At 51.9% G+C, this 24,761-nt stretch overlaps 1 protein-coding gene across 1 annotated transcript; it reads left to right on the forward strand.

Moving 5' to 3' along the window:
- Positions 1-28: 28 nt before the first annotated feature.
- SCN4A (sodium voltage-gated channel alpha subunit 4) lies at positions 29-22,148 on the forward strand. Its single transcript, XM_072356400.1, has 25 exons — positions 29-316; positions 573-705; positions 1,039-1,135; positions 1,580-1,708; positions 1,796-1,887; positions 3,260-3,556; positions 4,743-4,806; positions 5,130-5,271; positions 6,047-6,259; positions 7,130-7,285; positions 7,471-7,594; positions 7,902-8,140; positions 9,132-9,305; positions 9,641-9,997; positions 12,716-13,144; positions 15,742-15,871; positions 16,027-16,181; positions 16,462-16,635; positions 17,118-17,240; positions 17,436-17,714; positions 18,888-18,941; positions 19,483-19,620; positions 19,843-19,947; positions 20,552-20,822; positions 20,953-22,148. The coding sequence occupies exons 1-25, from the start codon at positions 53-55 to the stop codon at positions 22,143-22,145; spliced, it is 5,532 nt and encodes a 1,843-aa protein (XP_072212501.1). The 5' UTR covers positions 29-52; the 3' UTR covers positions 22,146-22,148.
- The last annotated feature ends 2,613 nt before the right edge of the window (positions 22,149-24,761 follow it).

Genomic DNA, 24,761 nt, shown 5'->3' on the forward strand with positions numbered 1-24,761 from the left:
CCTGCTCTCCCCAGCAGGTCGGGCGCAGGCGTCCCGCAAGCAGAATGAGAGCATGGCTGGCCTGCCGTACATCCCGGGCCCCGAAAACCTGCGCCCTTTCACCCCCGCCTCGTTGGCTGCCATCGAGCAGCGCATCGCCGAGGCAGAGGCACTCAAGCTAAAGAAGCAGCAGGTGGAGATGCCCGAGGAAGAGGAGCTCAAGCCCAGCAGTGACCTGGAGGCCGGCAAGAACCTGCCCCTTATCTATGGGGATCCCCCCTTAGAGCTCATCGGGACCCCCCTGGAGGATCTGGACCCTTTCTACAAGGATAAGAAGGTGAGGGGCTGTGCTTAGCCTGTCTTAGCTTAGGTGCAAGACCCCAAAAAACTCAGAGTGTGGACCCCTCCTTCTTCCATCCGTGCCTCTGGGTGCCATCTGAGCCCACCTTGGTGAGCCACAGCCCCACATTGCTCTGTTTCCTTCTCCTCTGAAGCAGAGCATCCCTTCCCTGAACGGTTCTCCAGCCTTCGGAGATTCAAAATACGCACAAAATACACTGTGCCAATCTGTGTCCCACCTCTTTTCTCTGCAGACGTTCATAGTCCTCAACAAAGGGAAGTCCATCTTCCGCTTCTCAGCTACTCCTGCGCTCTACCTGCTGGGGCCCTTCCACCCCATCCGGAGAGGAGCCATCAAAGTGCTCATCCATTCATATCCTTGCTTCAGTTCTGATGCTGGGAAGGGAGAAGGGGAGGGCTGGGGGTGTTTTCTGTTGCTGTCATCAGCAGTTCTCTTTGGGTTGGTTGCCACCGTGACCAAGGTCCAGAGCCAAAGCTTTAGTCCCTTCTCAAGGAATGAGTGCCCAAAGGTTTGGGGCACCTTGGTGGCAATCACCAAGATCTGTCCTAGCATCATTTTAGTTGGAACAAGGAGGACACCTATATAAAGTGGAGCTTCCTAAGATGAGGCCCAAATCTTTCAAGCCAAGAAGTTCTTGGCTTCCTACCCATGAGAAGGGGGGAGTCCAGACAGCAGCCACAGCAATTCTCCTTGACCAGGTTGTAAATTATTCAGCATGTTCATCATGATCACCATTTTAACCAACTGTGTGTTTATGACGATGAGCAACCCCCCGGCGTGGTCCAAGAACGTGGAGTAAGTCCCTGCTGAACATGGTGGGGGGGGGGATATCCCAGACTGAAAGGATGGGACCAAGGCTGGGACAGGGCTGTTGGGATCCAGACACCCTTCAGAGGAGCAGAAGTGTCCTTGAGAGGTGATGGTGGCCCTCTCCATCCTAAATGTCCCTGTTTAAGAAGGGACATCCATGCGTTGCTTAGAGAAGAAGAGCACAACAGAGCTGCCCAAAATCTGAAGGGAAGGGAAAAAAACACATCGTTTTTTTTTCTCTGCAGTTCTGCACAGCAGGGCTCAGAAGGGTTTAAAGAGAAAATAGTGCTGATAGTGCAGTGGCAGCAGTCAGAGGTGGCGCAGGATTGTCACTATAGCTGGTGAGATGTCCCAGCTCACTCTGTTGAGTGGAGGGTATGGGAGAACCTCCCCAGCTGAGCATCCCCTGAGTCACCATTCCCATTTTAGATACACCTTCACTGGAATATACACCTTCGAGTCCCTCATTAAGATACTGTCAAGAGGTTTCTGCATCGATGACTTTACATTCCTGCGTGACCCGTGGAATTGGCTGGACTTCATGGTCATCTCCATGGCGTGAGTGCAGTTGGGACCCTGGGGACCTCGGGGACCTCGGGGACAGTGTGGGGTGACCTTCACACCCTCTTCTCTGCCGTCCTGCAGCTACATCACTGAGTTTGTGGACCTGGGGAACATCTCTGCCCTCAGAACCTTCCGTGTCCTCCGTGCCTTGAAAACCATCACGGTGATCCCAGGTGAGGCAATTAGCTGTGATCTCCCATTATTTCATCAGCAAAAGCTTCTCTCCAGCCAGATGCAGCATTTTTAGGTGTTCTTGGGGATGCTTCTTTGGGTTTATGGCCCCAGTTAACACGATCCTTACAGTTTCCCCAGTCCTTGGAGCCATAAATGCAGCTTTCTCCCCATTGCTGAGCATTCTGCTTATCAGGATTGGGATATTTAATGGCTCTTAGTGTAAGTGGTCAGCCCCAAATATCCATTATGCTGCATTAGGGGCACGTTACCAAGTAGCTCTGAGGGTTGCTTCCCAAATCTGATACCATTTCAAGACCCCACGTGGACACAGAAACAACAGGTCAGACCCCTGAAGAAGCGCGAGATAAAATGACAACGGTAATTTATCATCCCACTCACTTTGTGTCCCTGCATCTTCCAGACCTTTGGGCTTCCTATTTGACGAGTTGCCTTCATCAAACAAGCTAAAATTTGCACTCTGGAAAAAGTGCACTTTGTTCTTAATCCCAGGGCTCTTATTCCTGGCATGGCTTCAGCCCCCCCATCCCTCCGCCCTCCTCCCCATGAGGCTCTGCAGAAATAGCAGCTGCAAAAATAAGCTGTTTCTGAAAGGTGGTCCTAATCATTTTCCCAACATAGACAAGCCCTGGGAGAATGGGGATTTTACCTAAATAGTTTGGGCAGATGGGGAACAAAGGGGCTAAAAAACCCCCATGTCTTGAGGGATGTGCCTCCATGCACATTGCTCTGAGCTGCCTGAAGCTCAATGTCAGGATGTCCCGGTGTCACCCATCACCCGCACAGACAATTCCTCCTCAAAAGTCCGCCGCCGTCTGCAGAGGAAGCGAGTTAATCCCGGTGCTTAATGCAAACTGTCACTTCCATCCCCTCTGCTCAAATGCCGGAGGGTTTCTCTGGAAGGGACCAGCTGGCTCCCGGCTGCCTTTAGGGACAGCACATGTCGGGGTTTGGGGTCATGGGGGTTTCTTGTGCAGTCAAAGCCGTGAGCGGTGCACGGCATCATCCGGTCAGGTTGGCAAATTGCTGCTATGTCGTGTGGTCTGTTCAGCAGTTTGGGGCTGAGAAAGCACTAAATTGTGGTGTTAGGAAAAAAAACATGCAGACAAAAGGAATGGCTGCCTGCCAGCAAGGATGGGCTCTGATTTGCAATGCCCAGGTCAAAGCACGGAGACAGGTGGCTGCCCTGCTGCAAAAGGGACGTTGCCCGTTGATGTGTGAGGTCTGGGTCAATGGGGTGAAACTGGGGGGTACCCGTGTCCCTGCTAACTCTGGAGCTTTGGGAAGCACTGTAGCACGTCCTCTACGATCAGCTAATGAGCAGGTAGATCAGTAGGGCTGACTCCCTTCCAGGGCTGAAGACGATTGTCGGAGCTCTGATCCAGTCGGTGAAGAAGCTCTCGGATGTCATGATCCTCACTGTCTTCTGCCTGAGCGTCTTCGCCCTCATCGGCCTCCAGCTCTTCATGGGGAACCTCCGGCACAAGTGCGTGCGGTGGCCACCCCCCAATGACACCCTGATATGGGACTTTGGTTTGGACAACGCCACGTTGGCCAACGCAACGCTCTACGGCAACTTCACCGACGGCATCGATGGCAACTTCACCAGCAACAGCACCTTCGATTTCGAAGCCTACATCAATGATGAAGGTAAGGACTCACTGCTCCCCTTCTGCACTGACACATCACCATGGTTTTCAATTTACCCCATTCTTCCTCCTTGTCTGACCAAGATGGTTTGTTCCCATGGGTCTTCTCATTGAGGTGCTTCAATAGGATTTGGGGTTTGCAAGGCTATAGGGTAAAGCAGGGGTTGTGCACGCTCAGGGGGTGGGCAGATGGAAAAATGCCCCCAAAAGTGTGGTAGTTTATTCTTGTTTGGCTCATTTATTTTTTTTTAACATGACATGAAATTGTAAATATAGCATTAAATCCGCCAGGGAGGCTTCCATTTGCCTTTAATTGATGTTTTCTTAGAGATTTCTGAGTAATTGTGTCTTTCTTCTTTATTTTTCCTTCCACTGACACCCTCTCGGCCCCCAAGCCTGGGGAAAGCTCAGCCCCAGACATAGGCTCTGCCTTTGAACTTCTCACCTTGTGCAATCAATCTGACCACTAGCCAGACCAAACACAAAAGCCCAAAGCAGGAGGCAGCATCCAAAAGCAATATTGCGTTGGAAAAATCCATTCGGGGTCACAGATCGAATGCAGACTTGCCTAGAGCAAGCTGCACTCCAGGGACTGTCTCTAAGGAGAAGTTTCATGACCCATTTTGGGCACTCAGAGCTCAGGAGAAGGTCGGGTTACATCTGGGCTGAGCTGCTTCACCCTGTTGGGGAAGTAAGCATCAGTTACAGGAAGGGGTGCAAAATTCAATATATGGGATCCAATGAGTGCAGCACAAATAGCAACAGCACGCTGCAGGCGTGTATTCGGGCTGGCAGCTCTCGGGGCCAGGCTAAATGTGTATCACCTGAGCAGCAGGAGGAAGATGATGGCTGTGGGCCCTTTGCCCAAGTTTTTGGACCCCCACCATGCCTGTGCTCCTAGGATGAGCCCTGCTATCCCACCTTACAGTGAGAGCTGACCCACTTGGCCATCCCCAGCCCTCGGTGGGCTCGCAGCCACCCAGCTGGGCATGTGAAGCAATGCCACGAGGTCTCTGAGCTGGAGACGAGCATTGCAACGCAGAGAGTGAAGCCAACAGGGAGGAGAGAGCCCAGCTCTGGGATGTGGGACAGTTAATCTGACAGCGAGAACTGCCAAGAGCTTTAAAAATCTATATCCACATTTGTTTATTTTTCCCATGTTTTGCTTTTTTTCCCCAACTGTGAAGCAAATTTCTACTTCCTGGAGGGAGCGCTCGATGCCCTGCTCTGTGGGAACAGCAGTGATGCTGGGTGAGTGTAGCAGACCCCTCTGGGTGGGTCCCTGCAGGACCACTGTGTGTCCCAACCATCCCATCTGCACCCAATTGGGTGTTCTCCTGCCAAGCATTCCCACCACGGGGTGGAACAACTGGAACTGAGTGCAGATTCTCCATGACTGGAAGCCCCCGCCATGAGAAGCGTCCAAAGTTGGGTGGGAAGGGGCTTTGTGTGATCAGGATCTACTGAAAGATACCCCAGAAAAGTGGATCTTAAAGGGTTCCTTCCCAACCCCAACCATTGTATGGGCACGCGAGGGGTGATGACAGGGACTGATGCCATCTGCCCTTTGACAGGAAGTGCCCAGAAGGGTATGAGTGCATGAAGGCAGGCAGGAACCCCAACTATGGCTACACCAGCTACGACACCTTCAGCTGGGCTTTCCTCTCCCTCTTCCGCCTCATGACACAGGACTTCTGGGAGAACCTCTTCCAGCTGGTAGGTGCCAATGGGATCACGGCAGTGAGCCCCTTGCTGAGTGGTTGTGGCTTCTATCTCAAATTTGGTGTATTCACTGCTTACATTGGAGTTCTACCATTTCAATGCTGCCTGTGGCTTCATAAAAAGACACTGGATTGGAAACTCGTTGGGCTTTGACCCGTGGCTGAGGGACAAGGCATGGATGGGGCATGCTCTCACCCAGCTCCCCAGTGTGGGGTATTATGGAAACCAGGGAATTATAGAAATATTTAGTGCAGCTCTGGGTTGAGATAATGGAGAGGCTAAAGAGGGAAAACTCTCCTCCTGGATGTCCTATGGGCAGAATTTGCATGAAATTCCAGTTTTCCTGTAGGTAATGGGTTCAGCCCCTGAGTCCAGAGCTGGTTAGGTCAGAAAAGCAAGAGTGAAGGCTATGTGTGTCCTCTGGAGATGATTATTCCCTAATCCAGAGTTAGGGTGGGACTTGAGATACAGCAATGCAAGGCCATGATGAGTTACCAGTCCCACCTTGGGCCTCCATCTGGCACGGAGAAGTGCAGTTGAGTTGGCCAAGATCTCAGCCCGTTCATCCCATCCCCAACCCAAAGCCACGAGCTGCAGGAAGGTCAGCTGGGCAACGAGCACCACTTGGGGAGATGGGAGTAAAGTCTCATCTTCCTCCCATGACCGGTAGGCAGACAGTGCCAGACTTGACCAATGCTACAAGATGTTTGTTTGGAAGCATCACATTGTACCAAGGAGGTGTGAAGGCTCGTGCTTCCTCTTCCCACAGACGCTGCGTGCAGCAGGGAAAACGTACATGATCTTCTTTGTGGTGGTGATATTCCTGGGTTCCTTCTACCTCATCAACCTCATCCTGGCCGTGGTGGCCATGGCCTACGCAGAGCAAAACGATGCCACAATGCTGGAGGCGCAGCAGAAGGAGGAGGAGTTCCAGCAGCTCATGGAGCAGCTGAAGAAGCAGCAGGAGGAGCAGGAGAAGCAGGTTGGTGGGAAGGAAGAAGGGCCAGTGAATTAGGATGAAGGGAGAAAGGGAGAGGCAGAGACACACGTAGTGATATTCCCAGTTGTGTAAAAGAAGTCCTGCTTGCTCTCAACCAAGTGAAAATGAGAACTGGGTAACTATTTGAGATCAGCAGCTGAATCCAGAAGTGCGTGGAAAAAAAAATAGGCCAAAAAGATTTAATTTCCACATTTAAAGACCAACACGGGAAGCACTGGGAGGCAGCAGAGAGGTGCAGCACACAACGTGCAGATCAGATTGAAAGAAGGAGGTGAGGAACAAGGCAGGCATCAGAATGATCGGTCCCTGTACAGCACATCAAGAGCAGAAAGCCTGGCAGAGCGCCTGCATGTGCAGGTTGCAATTAGGGTAGGAAAGAAGCACACAAGGGAGATAGGGAGGTTGCAGCAAAGTTAAATGAATTAGCAAAACATTTGCTTCTGGCCAATGCTGGAAAATAGAAGAGCCCAGCATCTTGTCTGAGCTGTGGTGTCCTTGTAAGAGTTTGGGCATATGATGAGTGCTTTTCTTTCTCATTTGGAATGACGGCCTATTCCAAAGATTAACGTTCACCACAAGACAGAAATCAGAGGTTTTGCATAGAAACATGGAATTATAGAGTCATTAAGGTTGGAAAAGCCCTCTAAGATCATCATGTCCAACCCCAACACATCACCACCGTGCCCACTCAGAGTCATTAAGGTTGGCAAAGACCACTAAGATCATCCAATCCGACCGCTGTCCCACTCACCACATATTTATGTCCTCGTGAATTATTCACCCTGGCCAAATTCAAAACGTGTGAGGTTTTGGGAAGTTCCGACTGCAGTGATGGAGATGTGGTTGCTGCAGTTGCAGGACAGGCAGTCCAGCAGCAGTTCCCTGCACAGCAGCGTGGCCGGGAAGAAGAGCGACTCGGATGTGAACAGCGACCAGGACAAGGCAAAGGACTGCAATGGGCAGGTGGTCCCCAAGGTTGTGCTGCAACGCTCCGCCACCGTGATCGAAGTACGTGCTCTGCCCCTGCTGTGACCCAACACAACCCCCCACATCCTTTAGAAGTGCCCGCTGGTCCTACCAACCTTCCTGCAGCTCTATGTTGCACCCAAGGTCTCTAGACCAAGACCCTTTTGTCTTCTCAGCCTCTAAGTGCGTTCAATACTTGTTCACCTGTATGTCCTCCTCTCCTCTAGTTCAACCCAGCCAATGAGCCGGAGAAATCAGACTCCAACCACCTCACTGTGGGCAACCCAGATGGGCCAGGGCTTGAGAAGAGGGTGGGGAGTGCCATCAGTGTCATCTCCAACACCATGGAAGGTATGGCCTGGCTGCATTTTGGGCTTGGGTTGGAAGAGACCTTAAAGATCATAGAGTCAGGGAATCACAGCATGGTTGGGTTCAAAGGGACCTTAAAAATTGGATAACCTGAGTATCACATCACAGTTGGGTTGGAAGAGACCTCAAAGCCCCCCCAGGCCCCCAAAGCCCCCCACCCCATCAGACTGCCCAGGGTATCATCCAAGCTGAACACCTCCAGGGGTGGGAGCTCCCAGAAATGGGTTTTTCCACCCAAGGGAGGACAGGAGACGCTCGCGCTGATGTCAGTTTTCCTTCCTGCCCTCAGAGCTGGAGGAAGCTCACCAGAAATGCCCGTCCTGGTGGTACAAATTTGCCCACACGTTCCTGGTGTGGGACTGCTGCTATCCATGGCTGAAGCTGAAGGAATTTGTCAAGCTGGTGGTGATGGATCCCTTCGTGGACCTGGGCATCACCATCTGCATCGTGCTCAACACGCTGTTCATGGCCATGGAGCACTACCCCATGACAGAGGAGTTTGAGAACGTGCTGACTGTGGGGAACCTGGTAGGCAGAGACCACCACCCTGTTCTTCCTTGCTTTGAGCCGCAGCCCCCAAATAACCACCAGCGGGAGCTTTCAGCTGCATGCAATCTGCTGGTGGGATGAGACCAAGAGGCTCCTGGTTTGTTTGGCAAACCCATCTGTGGGCTGGGGAAGAGAAGAGGGAGGGCTGCATCTTCCCTCCTACCACCTTGCCCTGCTCCAGCACCTGCTGGGACCTCTCTGTGCGCAGGCACGCTGGTGACACATGCTTAGCACATAGCTGCTTTGTCTCTGGTTTCATTCAGGAAATAAAAGGGGATTAATCGGCTGTTGCTCAAAGCATGGTCACACTGCAAAAAAAAAAAATACAGCTCCAGCTTCTCCCCGGGGACAGCAGTGATTTCTGGATGTGTACAGAACCAATGGGATGGGGAACCCAATGGGGCTGGGAGCGGGAGAAGCAGCGCTGATGCACACAATGGGATGAGATGAGGGCAGCTCCTGGGATGCTGGTGGTAGAATCCACCCTGTGACCAACATGCAGGGTGAAATTTGCCCCCTGTGCAGGGTGAAATTTGCCCCCTGTGCATGCCATGCCATGCAATGCAACTGAGGACACTGATTGTCACATCGCTGACACCACCCTGGAGTAATGTGATAATGCTCAGGGCTGTTGTGATCCCGGGAGAATTGATGTGTAGGAGCTGGCTCAGCTTTTTCACAGTCCTGTATCATTCTAGTTCATGGAATCGCTGTGACAGAAGGGGATTCCTTTGCCAATTAGAATTCTGCTTTTAATCTCCACCCTTTTCCAGCGGTCACCACTGCCCCCCACCATCCATACTGGGAGGTGGTTCCCAATAAGAGTGGAACCCAATGGGATGAAATGCTCAATATGGGGGAAGTACCTCATTTTAAATTGGGTATTTCCTCCAAAACGAGATGCCACCCACCCCACACAGAAGCTTGGCAATGACTTACAAGCAAACCAAGACTGCCGTGTTCCCCACAGGTCTTCACGGGGATCTTCACAGCGGAGATGGTGCTGAAGCTCATCGCTCTGGACCCCTACGAGTACTTCCAGCAGGGCTGGAACATCTTCGACAGCATCATCGTCACTCTGAGCCTGGTGGAGCTGGGGCTGGCCAACGTGCAGGGGCTCTCCGTGCTGCGCTCCTTCCGCTTGGTATGTGGAACGGGGATGAAATCTGTGGGTTTGGGGTGGGATCACAACCCAAATGGGGTGGGAAATGGCTCATTCAAGGACATTCATGGCAGCCACCAGCTTTCTGATTGAGGACAGAACTGTAGAATGGCTAAGGTTGGAAGGGACCTCAAAGATCACCCAGTGCCAACCTCTGGGATGACACCACCGTTTGAGCCACGTATTGAGGAATGTGTCTCTTTGCAAAGCTGTTGGATGTTTAATCCATCCTAAAACTGCCATGTGAAAGTCCAGTCCCAACCCTTGTGGCAGTGAAAGCTCCCAGCAGTTCACACCTTACCTCCTTGCTCCTACAGCTGAGGGTCTTCAAATTGGCCAAGTCTTGGCCCACCCTCAACATGCTCATCAAGATCATTGGCAACTCAGTGGGCGCACTTGGGAACTTGACACTGGTGCTGGCCATCATCGTCTTCATCTTCGCCGTGGTGGGGATGCAGCTCTTTGGGAAGAGCTACATGGAGTGTGTCTGCAAGATCTCCCTCGACTGCACTCTGCCCCGCTGGCACATGCATGACTTTTTCCACTCCTTCCTCATTGTCTTCCGCATCCTCTGCGGTGAGTGGATCGAGACCATGTGGGACTGCATGGAGGTGGCCGGACAGACCATGTGCCTCATCGTCTTCATGATGGTCATGGTCATCGGGAACCTGGTGGTGAGTGGCAGCAGGACAAGGGAGGAGGGTGTCATGGGTGGACATGTTCCCCCCCACAATCATTGTGCTGTAGTTGATGCTGTGAAGTGAAGCTCACCCATAGAACCATCCCCTGTAGGGATGTGGGATGTGTAGGGATTGTGGGTGGAGGATGTCATGGGGCTGGATATCTCCCTACCTCCACCCATTGCATTCTGTTTGATGCTGTGCATCTCAGCTCATTGATAGGTTGACCCATGTTGGATCTGTACAGACTCTCCCTCCTGCGCTGTGTACTCAAGTCTTAACGAAGTAGCATTATATCAGATTTCTATCTGAGGGATCTTCAGCTAAAGCCGGATCAGAAGCAGAAGGGGAAACTGAGGCACAGAAACCGGTGGGCCCCATTCGCCCCCCGCTAACCTGACCCTTTCACCACTGCCTGTGAGTTCCAGGCGAGCACGGAATCCTTTCTAAACTTGGTAACCCGTTTGCTGGCGGCTCTGGAGCTTGTTTTCCCAGCAGCCTGGGCCCCGCTCTCCCTTCTTAAGGAGCAAGGCAGGGGAGGGAAGCGCAGCAGCTCCCTGGATCGCTCCTATTACTTGCCAGGGTTGTGTAAGCCCTTTGGAATTTGCTTTGAAAAACTATCTGGCTTGGAGCTGCTGACGTGTTGCCCCACATGGCGCATGTCTGCTCCGGCCCCGTACGGGTGAAAGCAGAACACAGACTGCCCCAGGGCTCAGATTAGCATGGAGCATCCCTGTTTTGGGGTTAGAAAGTTGGGATTTGGGTGTTGTGTTGCTTATGTGGGGTGCTGAGTCTTTCTTCTTCAGCCCTTTTCTCTCAGGAGCAACAGGGCAGAGCAGCTCGTCCTGTAACGTTAATGGCACTTTGAGCATTTCCTTTGGAGTCACTAAGGGAGAAGGGAGGAAGCCCACTGGGTGACACAGCAATGGAGTCCTGTCCAAAAAGGCAGCGCCGACAGAGGCTGTTAGCTGTAATTGGTACCTAACGTGAGCATTACAGTGATGGGATACTGGGGATTTATTTAAAGATGCGGTTTAAGTCATATGGCATGAGCCATGTGAAAACAGCAGTGACCTTGAATAGCAGCTAATTCCCTTCTCAGACGCACTGCTGGCACAAAAAGGCACAAACACCAACAGCTGTGGGCTTGGCCCCGCAGCCGCTTCGCACAGCATTCCAGGGTCCTGCTGGAGCTCCATGCCCTACACAGAGCCCAGCTCCCAGTTCCTGGCATGCTGTGGGTTGCACGGTGCCAGGCATCAGCACTGGGGTTGCCCCGGGGTCCAGGCACGTTTTGGGATTGAGATGGAAAGAGGTCGTGCGTGGCGTGCACGTCCAGCGAGCTGACTTCTGCACAAGTGAAATTCTGCCCTATGGAGTGCAGTAGGATGAGGTGAGGTTAAGGATGTGGCTCTGAGCTGCTGGAGACCCCCAGAAGTTTGCTGGGCACAGAGTCACAGAATCATTAAGGTTGGAAAGACCTTCAAGATCCCCAACCCACCATGCCCATAACCATGTGGCATGTGCCATGTGCCCATAACCATGCCCATAACCATCCCCAACCCACCATGCCCATAACCACCCCAAGTGCCATATCTCACCAGGGGCAGATAGAGCCTCAGGTCCAAGAAGAACACTGACCTACAGAGCCATCAGCAAGTGTAGAGCAGCTTCCTTCACCAAAGTGCTGCTGAGCCAACTGCATAACATCAGGGACATCCCTGCAGCAGGGATTAGCGGGAGAACAATTAGCTCGTGCCCCGACACCAGTGAGCAGCCAGCTCTGCCCACGTGTGGAGCTGTGAGAAACTGATGCTGGGGGATGGAGGCAAGCCAGCACCTGGCAGCTGAAGGGCTGCGGAATGGAAAGCAGAACCTGCCGTGCACCAACACAACATGGCACAACCCAACATGACACAACATAACCCAACACAACGCAAACCATCACAACACAGCACATTCCAACACAACACAACACAATACAGCACGCTACAACTCAACACAACACAACCCAAAGCAACCCTGAAGGACCCCTTCCTTACTGCCTGCACCCCAAAACCAGCTGAGAACACAGGAGCTGACTCCATCCCTCACTCATTTATCCCCATCTGAGGGTGCAGGGTGGGATGGCAGCTGCAGTGGGAACAGATGTGGGGTATGAGAAAGATCACAGCTCGATGCTGGCTGCTCAGCCATGTGGATCCCACAAGCAGCTGCAAACTGGGCTGTGTGGGGATGAGTAAACCCCATACTGAGTAAACCCCAAAGGTTACCCCCTTCTTATCTCATGTTGTAGCCATGTGGGGCCACAGAGGAAAAGTAGGAGTGGGGCTAGGCCCTGGCTGGGCAGAGGGGGTCCAAACCCTAACCCTCTTAGTCCAAACTGGGGTGCAGGACACAGAGTCATGTTGGAGATGCCATTGGTTTTGTGGGTTTTTATTAGGGATAGTTAAGTTTATGATGCTGAAGTCCAAAGGGTACAACAAAGCAGGATGGGTGGAGGAACGAAACCTCCGGGCATGGTTTAGAAATGCCATGGCTTGAGAAAGTCCTGTGGGGTGTTTACTTCCCACTGTATTAAAAAGGAATAGAAAAGGAAATGTGAGAAAAATCTCAAGAGAAGAGTTTTGGTTGCAGCTCACTCAGTGAAGGGATCTTCTCCATGGCTGCAGGGATGGAGGTCCCCATTGGTGTTGACTTTGTCCCTTCCAGGTGCTCAACCTGTTCTTGGCTTTGCTGCTGAGCTCCTTCAGCGCCGACAGCCTGGCAGCCTCTGATGATGATGGTGAGATGAACAACCTGCAGATCGCCATCGGCCGGATCACCAGGGGCATCGACTTCCTCAAGTCTTCTGTCCTCATGCTGCTCCGGAGGCTGTGGAAGGGCAAAAAGGTGGCCCCGGAGGAAGAGCAGGAGCCCAGCAAAGGGGACAACTCTGTGCTAAACCACGTGGATAGCAGCCCGGATCCCAAGCCAGATTACATGGACGGAGTCGCAGGGAAGGAATATTTGTTGATGGACGAGTTGGACCACATGAATTTCATCAACAATCCCAACCTGACCGTGCAGGTCCCCATCGCCTCGGAGGAGTCCGACCTCTATGAGGAGACGAGCACTCAGTCTGACACTGAGGATGCCAAGGTGGGTTGCAGGGCTTCAGCCCCCGAACGACACCATCTGGGGTTACTTTTAGCTTCTCCGTGGACCAAACTTGGGGTATTACAGCAAGAAATGGCTCCCTGTTTCGCAGCATGAGATGGGGGTCCAAGCGGAGGTTTTTGCTAACGCCTGCACTGCAGGGTCAGTGCACTCCTTTTGGGGTTAAAGATGTCCCAGAGGAACTTGATGCCAGGAAATCTGCTGATGGCACTAACATTGGATCTACTGCTAATGCCTCCAAAAGCAGCATGGGGGAGGGAGGGCATGGAACCAGATGGAGGGGCTTAGCACGAGCGAACATGAAGCAATGCATTTTGGATCCAAAGCAGACCGGACAGCTGATGTCAACTGCATCAGGTCAGGACACGTGGGACACTGATCTGCAAGAATGAGAGGGAGAAGAGATGAGAAATGCAGAAAAAACAAGGGCAGGTACACTAAGGAGGATGGTGATATGATGGGACATCGCTGCTAGCAATGGGGTTGCACCAAGGACCATCAAGGATATGGGGAAATGTAGGGCTGTGGGATTGCATGTGTTCAGGAAAGAAGAGCAGGGATGTGATGCTAATGCCCACCTAGATACCATGGGAGGATATGTCCAGCCTGGTCCATGCAGTCCCAAGGCCTCATTTCCTTGCTCATCCCCTTGTCTGTACTGAATTGAGTGGAGAAATTCCATCAATTATGGCCAACAGGATGGAGGATCATCCTCCCAACAGGACGGGATGGGCTGGCAGCCATTGCATGAGATTCCTGCCTAGTAATTAGAAACGAGGTGCTAATTGATAGCAGCTCTGAGAAGTCCGCTGTTTGCTTGCTGAGTTCTCATGCCGTTGATTAGCTCCAGATGGAGCCAAAGTCTTGTGCTGGGAACACAGCGACAACGGGGGATTTCTCTGGATGGGCAGCTCAGAAAATGCTGACAAACGCTCTTCCCTTTTAACAGCAGCTGCTTGCTGAGACCACACCATCAAACCTGCTCTGGGCACAGGGTGCTGTGGGGCTCCTGGCTTTACAGCCCCGTTTCCCAACTTCCTGGTGGTTCTGCCCACTGTGTGTCCTGGAGGCAGGTGGTTTCCATCTGTCCTTCCCCAGGGTCACAGCTTGCCTGGCTCCCAGCTGAGCTCTCCTAATCCCCCTGCCCCTCCTCTCCTCCCAAGGACCCAGCAGGGAGCTGCCCCCAAAGCAATGTCTTCACCCAATGTCATGCTGTGGTCCGTGGGGCTGTAGGCAGCAATGATGCCCCATATTACCCCCACTTTGGGGTCTACAGGAGGATGGAGCACCTCCTTTATGTACCACCAACTTCAGGGCAGGGCGATCTCCTTCCATGCAAGCCGACACCATCCTGCATTCATTCTTCCCTATTAGAACCCCAACCCAAGTTCTCCTGGTTGCTGCCATTTGGGATGGGCAGGTCTGGAGATTTGCTCCTCCTTCTCTAAAAGCCAGAAGACAAAAAAAGAGAGAGAAAGAAAAAGATAATTAAGAGGTTAAAAAGTCCCAGGGGCGTGCCAGGGTTTTCTCTCATTATCAGCCCCTCCAGCCTTGCTGAGTGGTGTCTGGGAAGGCAGCCAAGCTGAGTGATGCAGGGAGAGCTATTTGGGACGCGGGTTCTGAACTGGGGTGAACCTCAGCCTACAAGCCCCGCGAGCCAGCAGAGCGCCACAGTGGCAAACCGGGCTTCTGCTGGTCTAATTATGCCATAGGGTGATTAGAAGTGCATTCATTAGGGCACACAGAGGTGCGGAGCAGCGCAGGGGGTGGAGATGGGATGGCAGGCAGGATAAGGACCATCCAAACCTGGATGTAAAGCAAAGGCTGTCCAACTCCACATATAGGTGATGCCCTGAGGTTTGCAGCCCTCATCATCCAATGGCTTTACTTGGGGCTGGAAAGAGATTCAGAGCAGCCTCCAAGCAAAGGGCTCCAACCCATTGGGCAAGGCTCCCGCCATCACACCAGCACTTGGGTGGACCAGTCCATCATAAAACCCCAATGGCAGATGACAGCTCCATCCTACTCACATAAAGCCCCAATGCCAAATATCTCCTTTCTCTTTGTGCTGGATTTAAATCTACTGCAAGAAGGGACTTGTGGTTTTGGGAACCAGCCAAGAGCTGGAAAGCTTTAGGAATATCGCCGTGATAAAGAGGAAATGTGTAGAAATGGAATCAGAAACACCAGGGGATTAATTACTGGCAGTATCTCCTTAAAAACACCCCCCAAACCCTCAGCTTTCTAATTTCTTTTGTCTTTTGCCCCTGTCAGGAGAAGGGCTGATGCCTGCCCTGGCAATGAGGCACATTGGCTGGAGATGGTCAAAAACAAAACATCCAGTGGCCAACACAGCGCTGTGTGGTTGTTTCCACACCAGAGGATCCAATAGGTCTGTTCTTTCCTTTGAGAAAGTCTTGATGGAGCCTCTCCATGGGGTTCAGCCCCGCAGGGAGGGAAGTTCAAAGCGATACATGAGCATTCCCTACGAAACGTTTGTGCCCAACTCATCTCCTGTGGAGCATCTCCTGGCCCCACATCACCACCCTGACCATCCCGAATCCCCTCTCCTGTTGCAGAACCCCCTTTCCAGTGACAACGCCTCATCCCTATGTAGCACCGTGGATTACAAACCACCTCAGCCCGAGGAAGAGGAGGTGGCCGAAGAGGCTGAAGAGAGCAATGAGCCCGAGGAGTGCTTCACTGAAGGTGAGAGCTATGAGCACCCTGGAGAGGGCTGTTCAAAGACTCCAAATTCCCCCGTTTCCATGGAGATGGTTCCCAGGAGCAGACATCTGCAAATGGGGTTAAAATGCCAACAAACAGAGGCGGGGAGTCGACCCAGGTTCTGTCTCCACCCCCAGGCTGCGTCAAGAGGTTTCCCTGTCTCCATGTGGACATCACCAGTGGCAGAGGGAAGATCTGGTGGAACATCCGAAAAACCTGCTTCCTCATCGTGGAGCACGACTGGTTTGAGACCTTCATCGTCTTCATGATCCTCCTCAGCAGCGGGGCGCTGGTAGGTCCCATCCCTCCCTGTTCCCCATCCCCTTTTCTCTTCAGCAGCTGCAGGCCAGTTGTTTTAGTTAAAACTCCATTTGGGCCATGCCTGCTCGATGCAAGGTGATCTAAGCATCCTCCAGGTGCCCTGCATTGGTAGAACCTCATACAACCCTCCTCAGCCTCCACTTTTCAAGTTGCCCCAGCAAAGTAGGGGTGATGTAGCCACGGTCATGCACCAAGCCGTGCAGTGGGTCTAATGGAAGAATGACTGTCATGTAGCTCCTTGCCTCTTCCAGGCTTTTGAGGACATCTACATAGAGCAGCGGAAGGTGATCCGCACCATCCTGGAGTACGCTGATAAGGTCTTCTCCTACATCTTTGTCATTGAGATGCTGCTCAAGTGGGTGGCCTATGGCTTCAAGGTGTACTTCACCAACGCGTGGTGCTGGCTGGACTTCCTCATTGTCGACGTAAGTGGTGCTGAATGAGCACCTACAGTGTCATCCCTGGATGTAGGGGGTTGGGGTAGGTTGTTGCTAACCAGCCCTTTCTTGTATGGGAATGTGGGCTTAGACTCATGGTGGTTGGGAGGAAGGGCCACCCTTTTTCCAGGCTGCAGGAGCCCTTTCAAACCCTTTTGGTGCTTTACACATGCACCAAGCACTCCGTGCTGTATTAGAACCCAGCAGAGGTGTGATGGGACACAGAGTCTCTCACAAAGCAAACATTTACCTGCCCAATATTTCTGTGTTCCACATCACTTCCACCCTCCTACCCAAAAAGAAAGGACATTATGGTGGCAGCCCAGACTCAAAGCCATTCCCTGAGTCCCAAGACAACACAATACCCACATGCTGGGAAGAGAGAAGAGCAGGAGATGCCAGGACATGGTTCACACTCTGTTTTTTTCTCTACCTGAGATGCTACTCATTCCTCGGGCTGCTCCTTCCAGGTCTCCCTCGTCAGCCTGACAGCCAACTGGTTGGGATACTCCGAGCTGGGAGCCATCAAATCCCTGCGGACACTGAGAGCACTGAGACCTCTGCGTGCCCTGTCCAGATTTGAAGGCATGAGGGTAAGTGCAGAGCTGGTGCCTTGCTGGTGACCTCCATTGGGAACCCATCCCTGGTTGTTTTCAGAGGCCTCCGGATCAGTGGGATTGAACACAGCCAAAGGAAAGGGTTTGGGTTCAGATGGTGCAGTGTGGAGCCAGGACTCAATGATCCAGTTCAAGGTTTTTTTGTGATGCTATGGTTGTCTCTCCTTGCAGGTGGTGGTAAACGCATTGCTGGGTGCCATCCCCTCCATCATGAACGTCCTGCTGGTCTGCCTCATCTTCTGGCTGATATTCAGCATCATGGGGGTGAACCTCTTCGCAGGGAAGTACTACCGATGTGTCAACACCACCACGGGGGACCTCTTTGACATCAGCGTGGTGAACAATAAGAGCGACTGCATGGCTCTCCTCTACACCAACGAGGTCAGATGGGTCAACGTCAAAGTCAACTTCGACAACGTGGGCTTGGGATACCTGTCCTTGCTGCAGGTGGTACGTACTGATCACAACGCACTGTCATAGTGTGGGGTGAATGGCGTCAAGGCTAAAAGGAGATGCAACTCTGAAGCCCAAATCAGGGTTCTTGGCTGCTGCTTAGCTTCAAGATTTAATTTAACCCAAAAACCCTGCAGGCTCAAGGAGGAAGGGGGCAAGATAGAAGATGGGAGGGGGAAATTAAGTGTAGCAAGGGAACTGTTGAGGAAGAGTGCACAAAACACCAACGCTGGAGCTCCAACAGAGCATGGCATGCAGAAGGAGCAAGGAAGAGAATGAGTTTTAAGCACCATTATTCATTAAAGGAAGATGCTGTGAGCCAGGGGCATAGAGCAACTTGGGCCTCCCATCTGCTCAACCTGTCTCTCAGCCTTCTCAAAATCAAGACTCCCATCACCCCTTTGCAGCCTCCCTGCATGGAGATGTTCTTGCTAGAGTGGGGTCTGCTACAGTCATAGACTGCAAGAGTTTTGCCTGGGGAAGATGACGACTGGAAAAAAGCCCATGTGAGCGCTGGCCATGGGTGAATGCAGCCATGCTTCCATTGAACCCACCACAGCTGAGCAAGGCGAGCAGAAGGGGAACTGCTTACCACAGCATTAGTAAAAATATAGGTGTGGGCTCTGTTATTGGGTTACTCCCACTGGATCCAGGGGAACCAGTGGTTGCAGAACTAAAGCAGAACCCAAACTGATCAACCAGCTATAAACTCAGCTTCCTCTTCAAGGCTTGTTGTTTTCTCCAACTCAGGAAATCAGATGTTCGGGCTTTTTGCTTAACAAATCAGCTGCAGAAGTCTATAAAAGTTGCAATAAGCCCCTACCTGAGTGGGACAGAATCACACAACCATAGAATGGCTGGGATGCGAGGGAGAATGGCTGGGTTGGAAGGGACCTCAAAGATCATTCAGTTCCAACCTCATTGCCTTGAGCCGTGTTGCCAACCACCAGATCAGGCTGCCCGGGGCCGTATCTAGTCTGACCTTGAACACCAGGGATGGGGCATCCACAGCTTCTCTGGGCAGCTGTTCCTCACCACCCCCTCCATGAAAAGTTTCCCCTGCCATCTGAACCCCAACCTAAACCCCAAGAGTGTCTCCATTGATTTCCACTCCCTTCATAGCCCTGTACCCCTCCTGTTGAGCTTGCTCTTCTCTCCCAATCCCCACAGGCGACCTTCAAAGGTTGGATGGACATCATGTACGCCGCTGTGGACTCACGTGAGGTGAGGGACATCTTAGCACCAATCTGGTTCCACCCACCTGATCCATCCCAAAATATGTCCCTGTACCAGACTGTGGCCATGGGATGCTGCAGCAGAAGGGATTCCCCATGCCTTCCCTACAGAAGCACAGATTTGCCCATGCCCCATTGGGGTCTGCCCCACACACCAGCTTCAGAAGCAGCTGTTCTGCTTGCCCCATCTGCAGTTGCCAAACACCCAGGCAGAAAGCTGTTTGGGGAGAAAAAGTGCTCTTCCTTGCCAAGATCTCCCCTTGAACCTGGGAATTGTGGTACCTTGGGATGCTCCAGCTGAAATATGGAGCAGAATTAAATGATGCCTCAGGCATCTTGCTACCCCCCAGCCCTACAAGCATAGTATCATAGAAGCATAGTGTAGGTTATGGGTACCCTTAACCCAGTGTCCAGGTGGTCCCTGCTCCCATCCCACATCTGCCAAACGTTTTGTATCATCCACCCCAGCTCAGTCTGGGTATGGTGACCCTTGGACACCTGGGGACACATTTCCCATCTCACCCAATCAGATTGAAGAGCAGCCAATGTACGAGATCAACCTCTACATGTACATCTACTTCGTCATCTTCATCATCTTTGGAGCCTTCTTCACCCTCAACCTCTTCATCGGTGTCATCATCGACAACTTCAACCAGCAGAAGAAAAAGATAAGTATTTTCTGGGTCTGGTCCAGGACAGAGGGGAGCAGCAATGACCTTTCTTTTCCCCACTCTGATCCTTCCTCATCATTTTTCCATGCATCAGGGAAAGATGGAACAAAGAAGCAAAGAGCGTGGGACAAATGGATGGGTGGAGGGTGTGTAATGTGGTGTGTTTTTTGGAAGGAAGAGGTGAATTCCTAAGTCTAATAGTGGTGATTCCCTTTATACTTTGGAGGCAAAGACATCTTCATGACAGAAGAGCAGAAGAAATACTATAATGCCATGAAGAAGCTCGGCTCCAAGAAACCCCAGAAGCCCATCCCCAGGCCCTCGGTACGTTGGGGTAATCCCCATGGCATGCAGTGAGCCACCAGCTATCCCAGAGTGAACAGGGAAGGTTTGGGGTTGAGTTTTTCCACCACAAATTGCCAATTCTTGGCTCCATGGAAAGGACCTTGCTAAGAGTTGGGGTATCAGAAAAGGTTCACATCTGGCAGCCTCGTTTGGATCTGTTCTTCAGTCCTGGACCTGCAGAGCAAGGGGGGGGTCGCTTTTGTAGGGGCTGAGGATTTTCTCCCATCTCATCTCCCCAAGGAGTCAGACTCAGGGAAACCTCAGCTTCTGTTGCTCCTAGAAAGGAAGCTGGTCCACCCAATACATGCACAGCCGTGATTTGAGCTTTCCCAGCTCAAATGAGGTATTTTCCCATGGGTTCATTGCTGACCTGATGGATACACTTTGGAAACAGCTATCTATCTGCTGTGCCCACACCTCCTGCCCACAATGGCTCCAGGTTCTGGGTATCCTCCTCCCACATCTTCCTGCACGCTCCTAAATCTGGTTCCTTCTTCTCTTTCTGTTGTGTCTTTGTTTTGTGTGTGTGTGTGTCCCGCGTTCCCACCTCACGTCTGGCTCTCCACCATCACCCCTATGGCAGAACAAGTTTCAAGGGATGGTGTTTGACTTTGTTACCAAGCAAGTGTTTGACATAACCATCATGATCCTGATTTGTCTTAACATGGTGACCATGATGGTCGAAACAGACGATCAAAGCGAGACCAAAACAGACATCCTCTACAAAATCAACCTGGTCTTCATCGTCATCTTCACTGGAGAGTGTGTGCTAAAGATGTTCGCCTTGCGCTACTACTACTTCACCATTGGCTGGAACATCTTTGACTTTGTGGTGGTCATCCTCTCCATCGCAGGTAAGCACCGGGGATCCCACTGGATAATGAAGAGTAGGAGTGGTGTGGGCAAGTGGAACCCCGTGCCACCTCACCTTAATATCTCACATGCAGATCATGCCAAATTCACCTCTTCTTCGTCCTTTCACAGGTATTGTCCTCTCTGACATCATAGAGAAGTACTTTGTGTCACCCACACTCTTCAGGGTCATCAGGCTGGCGAGGATCGGCCGCGTCCTCCGGCTGATCCGGGGAGCTAAAGGCATCCGGACGCTGCTCTTTGCTCTCATGATGTCCCTCCCTGCCCTGTTCAACATCGGCCTCCTGCTCTTCCTCGTCATGTTCATCTACTCCATCTTCGGGATGTCCAACTTTGCCTACGTAAAGAAGGAGGCGGGGATTGATGACATCTTCAACTTTGAGACTTTTGGGAACAGCATCATCTGCCTCTTCCAGATCACCACGTCGGCCGGATGGGATGGGCTGCTCAGCCCGATCCTAAACAGCGGCCCCCCTGACTGCGACCCCAACCTGGAGAACCCTGGCAGCTCAATAAAGGGCAACTGCGGCAATCCATCCATCGGCATCTTCTTCTTCTGCAGCTACATCATCATCTCCTTCCTCATCGTGGTCAACATGTACATCGCCATCATCCTGGAGAACTTCAACGTGGCCACAGAGGAGAGCAGTGAGCCCCTCTGCGAAGACGATTTTGAGATGTTTTATGAAATCTGGGAGAAGTTTGACCCAGATGCCACCCAGTTCATTGCATACAGCACCTTGTCTGACTTTGTGGACACCCTACAGGAGCCGCTCAGGATCCCCAAGCCGAACAAGATCAAGCTGATCACCATGGATTTACCGATGGTCGCTGGGGACAAAATCCACTGCCTGGATATCCTCTTTGCCCTGACGAAGGAAGTGCTGGGGGACTCAGGAGAGATGGACGCTTTGAAGGACACCATGGAAGAGAAGTTCATGGCTGCCAACCCCTCAAAGGTCTCCTATGAACCCATCACCACCACTCTGAAGAGGAAACACGAGGAGGTATGTGCAACGAAAATCCAGCGGGCGTTCCGGAGGTATCTGCTGAGGCGCTCGGTCAAGCAGGCATCCTACATGTACCGACACAGCAAGGACGAGGAGGCACTGATGGGGGATGCCCCTGAGAAGGAAGGTCTGATTGCAACCAAAATGCATGAGATGTATGGGAACAGTGGGACCGATGCGGAGATGGGCGCTGCTATTGATCTCGCACCCGTCCCGAGCTCAGAGACTCAAAGTGCTCCCGTAGAATCAAAGCCATCAGGTGGGCAGCGCATCGTGAAGGAGTCATTGGTATAACAGAGTGACTCCCATTTCCTGGCATCTGAAAAGGCTCTGTTTGTGTCTCCTCTTCAAGAAACCTTCCATGTTCAGGTCGGTAGGTCTTAGGTGTTGAGCTGATTTCGGATGTTTCAAGCTGACACCTTCAATCTTCCGAGCAGGATCTCCTCCGGATCCTTTTTAATAGCTCACTGCACTGGCAAAGAGTTGGATATTTTTCTTATGGGATTGACATGTGAAATCTGTCTATTGTTGGTGAGAAACAGTTTAGTTTTGAAATGATCTAATCATGGTAATGACGTTTTTCAGACATTAACAAACGAGAACGGCTGTCCTTTTACTTCAGGTAATTGTTCATTAATGTTAGTTCACAATTTCTTGCCTATTATCCCCCCCAGAGGGCAGCGGGTGAAAGATGAGCCAAATGAAACGTCAAAAACAACCACAGAAAGACTTACGTGAACAAAAAGCCTCCAAAGTCTTAAAGTCGCACCTTTCTTTGGGATCTTTACATAAGCTCAATGGATTTCTTTTTTGTTCTATACAAAGAAAGTGCAATGATGTCTTAAACATTTGTTTGCATCCGCAGGTACGTTCTCAGGGTTAAATATCAGGTGTTAAAGGGCTCAAAACATGCATTGAAGTCATGAATGAGATGATTCAAGTCATGAATGATTCACATCTCCGCCGTTTGAATGTAAACTATTCATACTCCTGTTTTTTTTCCCTTTCCACCCAGATTTCGTGGCAGGAAAGCAATGGGCAGAGATAGTCTCTGCTGGGGATTCCCTGTAACAAAACCACATTGAGCCCCACAGTAAGCAAAAATTAGTGTTACTTAACGGGACGCATCCCCAGGGTCTGGGGAACGGTCTTTGCATTGAGTTGCTCCAATGGGGCCCCCTAAGTCTTGAGATCAAAACCACCACGAACCAAAACCTCTTCCACTTAAAATAAGGGCTGCTGCGTAAAGCCAAAGGGTCTGTCTTTTTTTTTTTTTTTTTTTTCCTTTTTCTTTTCTGTTTTTTATTAATTATTATTAATTATTATTATTATTCTTTCTTCTTCCTCGGGCTGGTTTTGGCTCCCAGCCGTTGCGGATGCCCTTTGGCACCCCATAGAGCTCGGTGGGTCCCCATGCATTCGGCCGGGCTCTTTCCAGCCCGGGTTGAGGTTCACAATGAATGCTGCTTGTATGTACATGTCGTCGGTGACGGGAAAATGCCAAAGAGCAGAGTTTGTGTGAGCTGAAGCCATTTTTTCTTTGTACATTTCTTAAAATAAACAACCGTGAACGGTCTCTTATTACGATACCGAATGCGTTGGTGTGTGTTAGGGGAGGAAGTGCTTTCCATACAGCTGGGAGGGGGAAATCACCTCCCCAGCTTAAAAACACCCCCTCCCTCTGCTGGGGGTCCAGAGACCTCCTGGATGGGTCTGGATCCCAATGGGGATCTGTCCAGAACCTCTGGGCTGAAACCCTCCAGCAACCCCAGAACTGCTTGTGGATGCAACTATGGGCTGCTGGGTGCCTCCTGCCAGCCCCATAGGGGCTATAGAAGATGCAGCTGTTGGTCCAGCCAAGGTGAAGGGGGATTTGGGGACCTTCTGGACATGCCTGGACCTCAATATGGCGTTATCCAACAGTTTTGGACTGAAATCCCACCCAGAACTCCCAGAGCAGCACATGAATGGGACCACAGTTCTGCTGGGTGCCTCCTCCTAACCCTGTAGGGGCTGTAGGAGATGCTGCCATGGCTCCAGCCAAGGAGAAGGGTTGGTGAAGAGAAGGTGTTAGACTGCTTTGAGTTGCCCCATACTGGAATCTGTGGGCAGAGCTGAACCTGCCCCACTGGCTACCTGGCAACAGCTCAGCATCACGGGGAGGAGGTGAAGGATGTTCCTGCACCTGTGTGCGGTGAAGGCTGAGCCACCCCCGGGACCTACAGAGGTCCCCACGGGACATGGCAAGGCCTCAGTGCTATTTTCTCTTTGCTGGAACAACTCACGCAGGGGCCAGTGTAATTCAAGCAGGGTCCCCACGCAGGCAGAGGGCTGCAGGGAGGGGTGGCATGAACCAGCATCCTTCTTCCCACACAACAACAGGGAGGACAGCGGTGAAACCCAAGCCACCATGAATAGGAATGGGCCGAGGAAGGGTGCAGCTGCCCAGCAGCAGCTCTGCACAGCTCGCAGCACAGCTTATCCCAACCCTGGGGGCATCTCCACTGCTTCTGTCTTCCTGGGACGCCATGGCTGGGCTGTATTCTTGTATCAAATGCTGGGCTGCTCTGCATGGAAGAGGCACTTCTCCCATCATCTCTTTCCCCCCATGAGGCCCCAGTTTCTCATGTAACCTTTATTTCTGCTCCCTTGCACACAGGCTGGCTCCCAGCAGCACCGTATGCTCAGAAACAGCACAAAGGAAACGACCTGCAGGAGGTGAGGGTTTGGGGAGGCCCCCAGGAGGCAGAGCTGGGCTCTGGGGACCAGCCTGGCTGGTGGAAGGACCCCAAGGTGCTTTTTGCAGGGAGTTATGGCCCAGTGCTCACTCACAGAGCATGGCACTTGGAGATACACTGTGCCACAGTGATGGGGAACCACGGAGCTGAGTCAGAGCCAAGGGGTGAGGCG

The sequence above is a fragment of the Excalfactoria chinensis genome, chromosome 24 (assembly GCF_039878825.1).
Source record: "Excalfactoria chinensis isolate bCotChi1 chromosome 24, bCotChi1.hap2, whole genome shotgun sequence".
In the NCBI taxonomy this organism is placed as follows: domain Eukaryota; kingdom Metazoa; phylum Chordata; class Aves; order Galliformes; family Phasianidae; genus Excalfactoria; species Excalfactoria chinensis.